The sequence below is a fragment of the Xyrauchen texanus genome, chromosome 11 (assembly GCF_025860055.1).
Source record: "Xyrauchen texanus isolate HMW12.3.18 chromosome 11, RBS_HiC_50CHRs, whole genome shotgun sequence".
Lineage (NCBI taxonomy): Eukaryota > Metazoa > Chordata > Actinopteri > Cypriniformes > Catostomidae > Xyrauchen > Xyrauchen texanus.
In genome coordinates this window covers 4,749,414-4,762,015 of record NC_068286.1, presented here as the reverse complement: position 1 = coordinate 4,762,015, position 12,602 = coordinate 4,749,414, and the positions used below count along the sequence as shown (strand labels likewise).

General features: G+C 41.7%; 1 protein-coding gene across 1 annotated transcript; it reads left to right on the top strand.

The window, feature by feature from the left end:
* Positions 1-2,376: 2,376 nt before the first annotated feature.
* Positions 2,377-11,954, top strand: LOC127652044 (B-cell receptor CD22-like). Its single transcript, XM_052138101.1, has 7 exons — positions 2,377-2,650; positions 3,069-3,263; positions 3,594-3,857; positions 3,933-4,029; positions 4,203-4,248; positions 10,843-11,099; positions 11,249-11,954. The coding sequence occupies exons 1-7, from the start codon at positions 2,377-2,379 to the stop codon at positions 11,280-11,282; spliced, it is 1,167 nt and encodes a 388-aa protein (XP_051994061.1). The 3' UTR covers positions 11,283-11,954.
* The last annotated feature ends 648 nt before the right edge of the window (positions 11,955-12,602 follow it).

Sequence of the window (12,602 nt, the reverse complement as noted above, 5' to 3'; positions counted from 1 at the left end):
AGTCTGTAGTGTTTGAATGCATTGCATTCTAAGGGGCCTAATCTTCACAGGCCTCTTTACTCACTCACACACACACACACAGACACAGTAAAATACATACTTGACCATAAGAAATAATTGTAGAATTAAATGGCATTGATTATACTTGATTAATGTATACTTAACTTGATAAAAATACACCACATATCCCCCCTTTGTGACTTTCAGAATCACACCTTTAATATTTCACATATTTAAGCATGCGTGTGCAACTGGTTCAGCCTCGTGTTTGGTTGTCACAGTTATGTAGAGTGTATCATACAAAATATTCAGCATAATTTTAAGAGTTCTTGATTTTAGTGTAGATGTCTTCAACCCAGATACTTTGCGCATCGAAGAGGGTCACCCTTTGGGGAGAGGTTAGGCTAGCACTTACACCCAGGGTGACGAAGCACTTACACCCAGGGGGTGAAGCCTTCCAGTATCGGGTTCTTCCATTCGGCCTAGCCCTATCACCCCTAACATTTACGAAATGCATGGCTGCAGCACTGGCTGCTTTACGACTCCGTGGCATACGCATTCTGAATTAAATAGACGACTGGCTGGTACTAGCACAGTCTCAAGAACTGGTAGTTCAGCACAGGGATATTGTCTTAGCTCATCTGGTCTCTCTGGGTCTGAGACTCAACATCAAAGAGAGCGTTCTCTCTCCCACTCAGGAAATCACCTATCTGGGGGTTATATGGAATTTGATCACGATGCGGGCACAATTGTCTCCCGCTCGAATCATATTCATTCAGAACACCCTGAGCAAAGTCAGGCTAGGTCAAGGTTGCACTGTTTGTCAGTATCAACGAATGCTAGGTCTCATGGCATCCGCGGTGATCCCTTCAGGCCTTCTGCACATGAGACCGTTTCAGCTGTGGCTAAAAGCCAGGGGATTTCATCCAAGGGCCAGTCCCCTAAGGCAAATAAGGGTTACGCACCACACGCTTCGTTCCTTTTCTATGTGGTTCAGACCCCGGTTTCTTACCTTGGGTCCCACTCTAGGTGCGTCTTGTCATCGCAGGTTGCTAACGACAGATGCCTCCCTGACGGGATGGGTAGCGGTCTTAAGTGGTCGTCCAGCTCAAGTGGAATGGGAGGGTCATCAGCTCGATTGTCACATTAACTGTCTTGAGTTGATGGCTGTATTTCTGGCCCTGAAATACTTCCTCCAGAGGCTGCCATGTCTTGATGTGGGTGGACAACACAGCGGTAGTCTCTTACATAAACCATCAAGGAGGTCTACATTCATGCAAGCTGAACAGACTGGCATGGCAGATTCTACTTGGGGCCCAGGGCAAGCTCCTGTTAATCAGAGCAGCTTGTATCCCTGGATGCCTGAATGGGAGCATATTTACTGTCCAGACAGAAAATACAGATGGGGAAGTGGAAACTCCACCCTGAGGTAGTTGAACAAATCTGGATGAGATTTTACAACAGCAGAAGTGTACCTCTTCGCCTCTTAACAGACAGCGTAATGTCCCCTCTTCTTCTCTGCTCCCGGGAGTCTTGGCCAGAGTTTGCCAGCAAGGGTCTTGCCTCTTACTGATAGCGCCGCGCTGGCCGAACAGAGTAAGGATAATACAGGATAATATCTCTCCTGGACAGCTCTTCTTGGTCGATTCCGGACAGGAGGGATCTTCTGTCTCAGGCACAGGGGACAATATTTCAACCCCGGCCCGAATTGTGTAACCTTCATCTTTGGACACAGGGCTTTCATTTTAAATGCTAAGGCTCCAGAAGTGGCCCTCTTCGCCTTAACAAACAGCGCAATGTCTCCCCTACTTCTCACTGAGTCCCCCAGGGAACAAGGTTTACACCTAAGTAACCCGAGATGTTTCAGATATCTCACTTCGCTCTGTGAGGATTATTTCAAGATCTTTGCACCGTGTTACATTGTGTTTGGGCTCAGTTTAATTGGGACTATTTGCTGTAAATAACGATATGCTATTTTCACTATTCGGGTTATGATTCATAAAGTAATAAGTGAAAACACTGTAATGATTACCCATAAGTAACACACTGTACATTCATGTGTCTGAAACATTTTCTCTTATGGACGACTTCATGAAGCATAAACAGGAAATGGAAAATGACCCAAAACAGCATAACACGGTTCATGGATGTAGATGTAGCTGCTGATATATTGTGCACCCCTAGTGTGGTCAAATTTATACACTTTTTGAAAATATTTGATATGTTTAATAACTTGCAGATGAAAATAAATAAACTGCCGGAAACCTCTTTGATTATTTTCCTCATTTCTGTGTTTCAGGTGTTGATGTTCAGCAGAATTGGGGAGTGAATTACAGCCCTTCATATGTTTGTGTATTAAGAGGCGCATCAGTGAAAATGTCCTGTACTATAAAACATCCTTCTGATCATGAGGTCAAAACAGTCTTCTGGACCAAAACTGCATTTCCATCTGTTGGAGAACCACCTGACCTGTGTTCAGACCCAGAATACAGAGGAAGAGTTCAGTGTTTGAGTGAAAATAAAGACACTTACAGCATCACTTTGAGTAATGTAGCACAAGCTGATAAACACATCTACTACTTCAGATTTAAAACACACAAAGAAGATGGAAAATGGACAGGGTTTCCTGGAGTTCAGCTCGACGTCACAGGTAGAAATAATCTACAAACACACCTACATGAACAGTGTTGGGGGAGTAATTAGTTACATGTAACGGTGTAATGTAATTTCATTACAAAATAAATGTAACTGTAATCTGTTACAGTTACTGAGAAAAATGTGCAATTAAATTACAGTTACTAATGAAAATGTTATCGATTCCAAAGGGGGTTACATCTGAATATTCTCAAAAAAACTACGACATGTTGAATAATATTAATTTGTAATTTGCTTTATTCGTTTAAGATTAACTTTGATTTTAAACATGATTTTAAATCTGTTAAATCTGTTTCTCAAAGTGCACCTCAAAAAAACGAGGTGCTAAAGTCTGATTTTGTGGTGGCTGTGCTTTAAAATTGATTTCATGAACATGATGGTCAAACAGAGAGTTGTTGTTGTGTTGCTGTCAGACCTCCAGGTGGAGACACAGCAGAGAGTGAAAGAGGGAGATTTAGTCACTCTGACATGTAAAAGCACCTGCAGTCTGACTGAAGAAACAACATTCATCTGGTCCAGAAACACACAGACAGTCACTAAAGGAACAGTTACAGTGAATCAGCTCCAGCTGCAGTCAGTCACACGTGATGATACAGGAGATTATAGATGTGCTGTGAGAGGAAAAGATCATCTGATCCTCTCCTGAAGTTTATCTTGATGTCACATGTGAGCACACACTGATCCATATTGATGAATGCATCAAGAATCTGAATTTAGAGACACTTTTATTTATCTTGAGTTTGCACCTTCAAAAGTCACTAAATGTTCAATTTATAAAAGAGTTTTACTGTGTAATAGATCAGATAGAGATCTTCACTTTTCTGATCACAGCACTACAAATAAAATCATCTGTTGATGTCTAATAACACATTAGTATCAGTGACTGTTGTTTATTACAATAGAAAGTCATGAATAAAATAAATCTAATTCCCTTCTAGATCCTCCAGAGAAAGTCTCAGTGTCCATCAGTGGATCTGGTGAAATAGTTTTGGGTGATTCAGTGACTCTGACCTGCAGCAGTGATTCAAACCCACCTGCTCACATCTACACCTGGTTTAAGGTGAATGAAAGCTCATCTGTTGGATCGGGACAGAGTTACAGCATCTCCAACTTTAATTCCAGTCACAGTGAACGGTTTTACTGTGAGGCTCAGAATGAACATGGATCTCAGAGATCAGCTGCTCTATCAGTCTCTGTTGCAGGTGTTTAGTTGAACTAGTTTCTCTCAGTTTACTTGCCATTTGTGTGAAGTGATCTTCATAAATATCTTGTTTTAGGGGTTCAGACTGATGCTCCCTATATAGTTTCTGGGATTGTGGCAGGATGTGGAGGATTATTCATCATCATCATCATCATCATGATTTTGTTTGTAAGGTGAGTGAATGTTGAGCAACTGTTACACCATAAACAATGATTCAATGTGTGTAAATCACATAAAAGTCTGCTCAAATGGAGTGTGTGTAATAATCCTCACTATTATAACATTATCAAAAATAAGTTTGGAATATATTGAGTTACTATTTTGAGAACTTTATTTTGTGTCTCAGGAAGAAGAGGAGAGATGGTGGAGCTGAAGTCATGAGGCAAAATCAGGTGAGTCAGCTCAAAACCATCACAGGAGAATAATGTTGTGTTTCTTTAGGGATATTTCATTTAACTAAATAAATATGAAATCACTCTTCTGTTATCTGAAAAATATTTTACACAAAGATCATGTGTAAAACAATCTTATATGACAATTAAAGGGCTCTATTTCCATGAGCACGCTAGGTGAAGTGCAACAACGGGGGGAATATCCAATTTTCACAAGAGCGCTACTCTATCCTAAATTTGTGCCAGCGCAAAGCGTTGTTATTTTCTGAGTAATAAGTCATTGCACTAAGATGTTTTAGAAGCATGAAGGCGGTTAAACTTACTGTAAATGGCAAACGTTTACTAATGATTGCCATTATTTGTGTCAGTAGATCAGTTTGATTAATAATACTATTTATCTATAATTTAATGGAAAGTACATCCAAATCTAGATTAAAAAGTTTGAGTACAAACTTTAGGTTGGCTTGAGAAAGCCTAGCATGAAAGTTTGAATTAGTTGTAAAAGCTTGAAGGTTTGATGTAGATATAAGTATTAGTAGTTTTCAAAGTTCAAAATGTAAATATTACCAGACCATTCAGTCTATCAAATAGATTAGATAGGTAGATAGATCGACAGATAATTTGTTTGCTAGGCAATTACCAAGGTGATACTCAAAAGGCTCATTGTTTTAAGTTTGAAGTAGTTATAAGTTTTAGTAGTTTAAAACTTTAAAGATTATAAGACAATTCAGTCAGATAGATAGATAGATAGATAGAGTATGACCAATATATATATAGATAGATAGATTAAGATCCATAGATAGATAGATAAAGTATGACCCATAGATAGATAGATAGATAGATAGATTATGATACATAGATTGATAGATATAGTATGACCCATAGATAGATATATATATATATATATATATATATATATATATATAGATAGATAGATAGATAGATAGATGGATATATAGATAGATAGATAGATAGATAGATAGATAGATAGATAGATAAAGTATGACCCATAGATAGATAGATAGATAGATAGATTATGATACATAGATTGATAGATATATTATGACCCATAGATAGATAGAGTATGATAGATAGATAGATAGATAGATAGATCGATAGATAGATAGATAGATAGATAGATAGATAGATAGATAGATAGATAGATAGATAGATAGATAGATTTAGATTTTCTGGTTCAGAGATATGTGATTTGTTACTCGGTTGCTATGGTAACCCCATCCGGTTGCTAGGCAGTTACCATAGTGATACTTATCAAGTCTCCTTGCCATCCTGATTGAAATAAATCAACCCAGAAGTCTCTATGAATTTCTGGTGTAGAAATATGTGATTTGTTACTCGGTTGCTAGGGTAACCTCATCTGGTTGCTAGGCAGTTACCATAGTGATAGTTATCAAGTCTTCTTGCAATCCTGATTGAAATAAATCAACCCAGAAGTCTCTACAATTTTCTGGTGCAGAGATATGTGATTTGTTACTCGGTTGCTAGGGTAACCCCATCTCGTTTCTAGGCAGTTACCATAGTGATATGTGTCAAGTCTCCTTGCCATCCTGATTGAAAGAAATCAACCCAGAAGTCTCTACGATTTTCTGGTGTAGAGATATGTGATTTGTTACTTGGTTGCTAGGGTAACCTCATCTGGTTGCTAAGCAGTTACCATAGTGATACTTATCAAGTCTCCTTGCCATCCTGATTGAAATAAATCAACCAAGAAGTCTCTACGAATTTCTGGTGTAGAGATATGTGATTTGTTACTTGGTTGCTAGGGTAACCTCATCTGGTTGCTAAGCAGTTACCATAGTGATACTTATCAAGTCTCCTTGCCATCCTGATTGAAATAAATCAACCAAGAAGTCTCTACGAATTTCTGGTGCAGAGATATGTGATTTGTAAATCGGTTGCTAGGGTAATCACATCTGGTTTCTAGGCAGTTACCATAGTGATATTTATCAAGTCTTCTTGCCATCCTGATTTTAAAAAATCAACCCAGAAGTCTCTGCGATTTTCTGGCGCAGAGATATGTGATTTGTTAATTAGTTGCTAGGTTAACCTCATCTGGTTGCTAGACAGTTACTATAGTGATATGTATCAAGTCTCCTTTTCCATCCTGATTGAAATAAATCAACCCAGAAGTCTCTACAATTTTCTGGTGCAGAGATATGTGATTTGTTACTTGGTTGCTAGGGTAACCCCATATCGTTTCTAGGCAGTTACCATAGTGATACGTATCAAGTCTCCTTGCCATCCTGATTGAAAGAAATCAACCCAGAAGTCTGTACGATTTTCTGTTGCAGAGATATGTGATTTGTTACTCGGTTGCTAGGGTAACCCCATCTGGTTGCTAGGCAGTTACCATAGTGATACTTATCAAATCTCTTTGCCATCCTGATTGAAATAAATCAACCCAGAAGTCTCTACGATTTTCTGGTGCAGAGATATGTGATTTATTACTCAGTTGCTAAGGTAACCCCATCCAGTTGCTAGGCAGTTACCATAGTGACACTTATCAAGTCTCCTTTCCATCCTGATTGACATAAATCAACCCAGAAGTCTCTACGATTTTCTGGTGCAGAGATATATGATTTGTTACTTGGTTGCTAGGGTAACCTCATCTGGTTGCTAAGCAGTTACCAGGGTGATACTTCACAAGCCTCCTTTCCATCCTGAGTGAATTAAGTCAACCAAGAAGTCTCTACGATTTTCTGGCGCAGAGATATGTGATTTGTTAATTCGTTGCTAGGTTAACCTCATCTGGTTGCTAGACAGTTACCATAGTGATACGTATCAAGTCTCCTTTACCATCCTGATTGAAACAAATCAACCCAGATGTCTCTACGATTTTCTGGTGCAGAGATATGTGATTTGCTACTCAGATGTTAGGGTAACCTCATCTGGTTGCTAAGCAGTTACCAGGGTGATACATCACAAGCATCCTTTCCATCCTGAGTGAATTAAGTCAAACAGGAAGTCTCTACAAATTTCTGGTGCAGAGATATGTGATTTTTTTACTCGGTTGCTAGGGTAACCTCATCTGGTTGCTAGATAGTTACCATAGTGATACGTATCAAGTCTCCTTTACCATCCTGATTGAAATAAATCAACCCAGAAGTCTCTACGATTTTCTGGTGTAGAGATATGTGATTTGTTACTCAGTTGCTAGGGTAACCCCATGTGGTTGCTAGACAGTTACCATAGTGATACGTATCTAGTCTCCTTGCCATCCTGATTTAAATAAATCAACCCAGAAGTCCCTACCATTTTTTGGTGCAGAGATATGTGATTTGTTACTCGGTTGCTAGGGTAACCCTATCTGGTTGCTAGGCAGTTACCATAGTGAAACTTATCAAGTCTCCTTGCTATCCTGATTGAACTAAATCAACCCAGATGTCTCTACGAATTTCATGTGCAGAAATATGTAATTTGTTACTCGGTTGCTAGGGAAACCCCATCTGGTTGCTAGGCAGTTACCAAGGTGATACTTAATGAGGCTCCTTGCCATCCTGAGTGAAATAAGTCAACCCGAAAGTCTCTTTGACTTTCTGATCCTGAGATATCCATCTTAGTGATTTTGAATGGAAGTCAATGGGATTTGGTTGCTAGGGTGCTCTAAATGGTTGCTAGGGCATGGATTAGTATTTTCCATGATGATACTTAAAGACTGACTGCTCACCTAATTCAAACAAGCCAACTCCCATGTCTGTAGGACATTCTGATCAGGTGATATCATCTAAGCAATTTTGAATGGCAGTCAATGGGTTCTGGTTGCTAGGTTGCACTAAATGATTGATAGACAGACAGACAGATAGACAGACAGACAGACAGACAGATAGACAGACAGACAGATAGACAGAGAGAGGGAGGAAAAAGGATGAATAGAAAGAAATAGATAGAGAGAGATATATATAAACATTGTATTGACAGCAATATTGTAAAAACAGTGAATTAAATAAAGTTTGATTGAATTTGTTAGAAATAACGATTGAACAGAGTGGCCCTCTTCACTTTAAGAGACATATAGAAATAGAGATTTGATAGAGAAAACACATTTTTTAATGCATATAAATGCAGCGTGTCACTAGAAATATGCCTGACATTCAACAAGTACGCAGTTAATGAACAAAAGAACACACGTCCATATTTGTATTCTTCTAATTCATTACATACAGTCCATTTACACTAGCATCTTCGTATGAATGTGCAGTCTTTTCTATACCGCAGGAGCTTGAGGGAATGGACTATATAATAGAAGGACCTCCAAATCTGTTACGATCCCTGGTTGTCTGCCCCGTGTTTTCCGTGTCACCGTCACCATATTTCCCGGTCCTCATCATTCTGTCATTGTTCGCACCTGATTGTCGTTTGTATCATCATGTGTCTGTGTATGTAAACCCCGCTGTTCCTGTTTGTCTTGTTCTCACTCTTGTTCAATAAAACCGCATGTAGATCCAAACTCCTCGTCTGCCCTCATCTGCCTCCGCCTGCTCATCATAACAGAACGAACGACCAACAATGGATCTAGCGGTTCTACAAGCCAACTGCAGTCTGCTTAACCTCATGCAAGAGGATCGTCCGGTGGAAGACCACATCCTCGATTTTCTCGTGATAGCGAGTGCCACGGACTTTCAGGACTCCTGCTTGGTGGGTTTTTTCTGGGCCAACCTGAACAGTGCGCTCAAGGAGCGGTTGCCACCGCCGTTCACTGTGGGCGTCGTCGAGGAGAACCCTGCCTCTCCTCCCACAGTGGTAACCCTCCATTCGTCCATGGCTCGTCCCTTCACGCCTGCCCCGCCTGTCAGCAAGCCAACCCCCACGCCTGCCTTGGTCAAAGAGCCGGCGCTGCCAGCTTCGTCCGCCCGGAGGAGGAGAAGAAGAAAGGCTTCCGCTCCCCAGTTCACGCCTGCCACGGTCTGCGAGCCAGAGCCAACGCCTGCCACGGTCTGCGAGCCAGAGCCAACGCCTGCCATAGTCTGCGAGCCAGAGCCAACGCCTGCCACGGCCTGCGAGCCAGAGCCTACGCCGGCCACGGTCAGCGAGCCTGAGCCCACGCCAGCCACGGTCAGCGAGCCTGAGCCCACACCAGCCACGGTCAGCGATCCAGCGCTGCCAGTCTCGTCCGCCCGGAGGAGGAGGAGAAAAGGAAAGGCCTCTGCTCTCCAGCCTCTGCCTACCACGGCCAACCAGCCAATGCCTGTAGCCTCGACCGTCCCAGAGCCAGCGACTGTAGCCTCGACCGTCCCAGAGCCAGCGCCTGTAGCCTCGACCGTCCCAGAGCAAGCGCCTGTAGCCTCGACCGTCCCAGAGCCAGCGCCTGTAGCCTCGACCGTCCCAGAGCCAGCGCCTGTAGCCTCGACTGTCCCAGAGCCAGCACCTCCCAGGGCTCCATCTCTCGAGCCTCCCAGGGCTCCGTCTCTCGAGCCTTCCAGGGCTCCACTTCTCGAGCCTCCCAGGGCTCCGCCTCTCGAGCCTCCCAGGGCTCTGCCTCTCGAGCCACCCGAGCCTTCCAGGGCTCTGCTTTTCGAGCCTCCCAGGGCTCCGCCTCTTGAGCCTACCAGGGCTTCGCCTCTCGAGCCTACCAGGGCTCCGCCTCTCGAGCCACCCAAACCTTCCAGTGCTCCGCCTCTCGAGCCTACCAGGGCTCCGCCTCCTGAGCCTTCCACGGCTCCGCCTCCTGAGCCTCCCACGGCACCACCTCCCTTGGCTCCGCCTCCAGAGCCTTCCAGGTCTCTGCCTCTAAAGCCTCCTACGGCGCCACCTCCCTCGGCTCCGCCTCCAGAGCCTCCTACGGCTCTGCCTCTAGAGCCTCCTTTGGCTCCGCCTTCCACGGCTCTGCCTTCCCTGGCTCCACCTCCAGAGCCTTCCAGGCCTCCGCCTCCAGAGCCTCCTACGGCTCCGCTTCCCACGGCTCCGTTTTTTGTTTATGTTTTGTTTTGGATCGTCTGGAATCCGATCCTTTGAGGGGGGGTTATGTTACGATCCCTGGTTGTCTGCCCCGTGTTTTCCGTGTCACTGTCACCATGTTTCCCGGTCCTCATCATTCTGTCATTGTTCGCACCTGATTGTTGTTTGTATCATCATGTCTCTGTGTATTTAAACCCCGCTGTTCCTCCATTCCCTTGTCGTTCGTTGTTCTGACTGTCTTGATGTTTCCCATGTTCAGATGCTCTGTTGCCTGTCTTCCCGTGTTCATTCCAGCCGTGTTCAACCAGTTCGTGTTCCCTAGATGTTTTCGTGTTTTAGTTTCAGTTTTCCCATCACGGATGTTTCTTTTGTTCCTGTTTGTCTTGTTCTCACTCTTGTTCAATAGAACCGCATGTAGATCCAAACTCCTCGTCTGCCCTCATCTGCCTCCGCCTGCTCATCATAACAAAATTGAATTGCACTTGACGCAGCCCAATAGTGCTTTACAAGTGTAATTTTACCAAACCCACTTGTGCCTAGACTTAGACTTTATGGTCATGCCCGCTGACTTTGCACTTATGATTCATCGCATGACTCTGCGTTTAATAGGGCCCTTTGTGTTCTTCAGGTTTTGATCTGTTGTTAGGTATTGCAATGTTTTATTTTCCAAAACTGCAGGAGAATCGCAGCTCAGCAGGAGCAGATCCAACCAATGACCTTCCGATTTCTCCACAAATATCGACCAATCAGAATGATGCTCTTTATGCCTGCATTGCACATAAGAAACCCAACAGTTCCAGAAATGCACAAACAGCTGCAGGAGATGTTGACAATGTTCAATATGCCAGTGTTCAATACTTCAGAAACAAAGAGAAGAAAAAGACTGAAGACAAGGACACCAACTTTGAAGTGTCTCATTCCTCTGATCCCAGCAGGTGAGAAACATGTTCATAACACTGATTGAGGCACATATAAAACATATTTATTGAGCTATTTATTATGCTACACCATGAAATAATGGATGATTACCTTTAATTAGAACATGAATGAATCACTCTGAAATGAACATTCATTTATTCCACAGTTCAGTGGATGTGATCTACAGCTCTGTCAAATGATCAACACGGTTTCTGCTCAACAGCACCATTTCATTGAATCGACAAATGAACGAACAGAACAGTTCAAGTTTGATCTCTAGATTCCTTTTGCAGTTCATTCATTTTAGAAATATTTTAGATCAAGTTTTAGAGTTAAATTTGAAAAATCCAAAACTCAGCTGGAATATTATTTCATTTCATTAAGTTCTTTACAGCTGAATGTTCACAGCCATACACACATCAGTAGTTTTTGTTAGTCTATATTTTGTCCATTTATCTCAGTTAGTGTTGTACTGTAATAGAAATAATAATGCTCTATACAATAATAGCTCTATTCACCAGTTAACTCTTGATCTGATGCATGTGCTTTAACACACAATTATTTCAAGAATATGTCTGTTCTACTGATTTCATTCACTGTATTTTTATCTTGTTATTTATGAGATTGCTGTTGAAGAGATTAGATGTTCAGCTAATGTGTTTGTTAATACTAGAGACTAATACTGATCGTCACCTGTTGCTTTTTGTTATCTTCCAAACCATTTCAATACTGCAAGCAATGATTTATTTGTATTTTGTATTATTTGCCTTCTGACCTGAACTGTGCTTTTTTCAGTTCTGAGCAGATTAAAGGAAATTTCAGTGTGACATTTTTTGTATTCATTGTTTTTACTATTAAAACATGCATCTGATGACCCAAAATGCTCACTTTGCTTATGTGGATGTTGACATTGAGATTCATTGCAGCACGGTAGACAATCATTTTTATAACTTGAACCACGAATGAAACAAGACAATGTAAAAATGTGTGTCAAGTAACTTAAAAATGTTCTTCACATGGTAACATCTTATGTAAGTGATTTTAGTAAATTCAAGAATTAGAATTTATTTTGACTGAATCAACCAATTAAGGGGATTGAGGGTACAACCACCACTGATCAGCACTATGAAGTCACATGTTGTTATTTTTGTAAACAATTTACTTAATTATAAATATATGTAGCAAATGTTACAATATAGGTGGGCCAATAAATGGCGCCATTGAACTATGGTAAGGTGGGAGCTATGCAACCCATAGGGTTGTTCAAAAGAACAGCTGCATGAAGGTCATAATGCTGAAGAGGCTGATTAAAAACACATTGCAGGCAAGTCTCTGTGTATGATGAACATAAAACATGGTGTCAGAAGTCAGAACCAACAGGACTGCTCAAGCCAACCAAGTAAGTAATTAACAAGTCTTCTGAAAGACAACTTTAAAACAAATGTAGTTCCTTGTCAGATTAGCAGCTATGGCCTATAGTATCCCAGTCCCTGAACCCATGGACATGAAAGGTGATACAT

Excerpts from the sequence above, each read along its gene's own strand:
- LOC127652044 (XM_052138101.1), top strand. The coding sequence starts at position 2,377 with ATGTCCTGTACTATAAAACATCCTTCTGATCATGAGGTCAAAACAGTC. Across the intron at positions 2,651-3,068 it reads AGTTCAGCTCGACGTCACAG|ACCTCCAGGTGGAGACACAG; the intron begins GTAGAAATAATC and ends TGTTGCTGTCAG. Across the intron at positions 11,100-11,248 it reads CATTCCTCTGATCCCAGCAG|TTCAGTGGATGTGATCTACA; the intron begins GTGAGAAACATG and ends TTTATTCCACAG.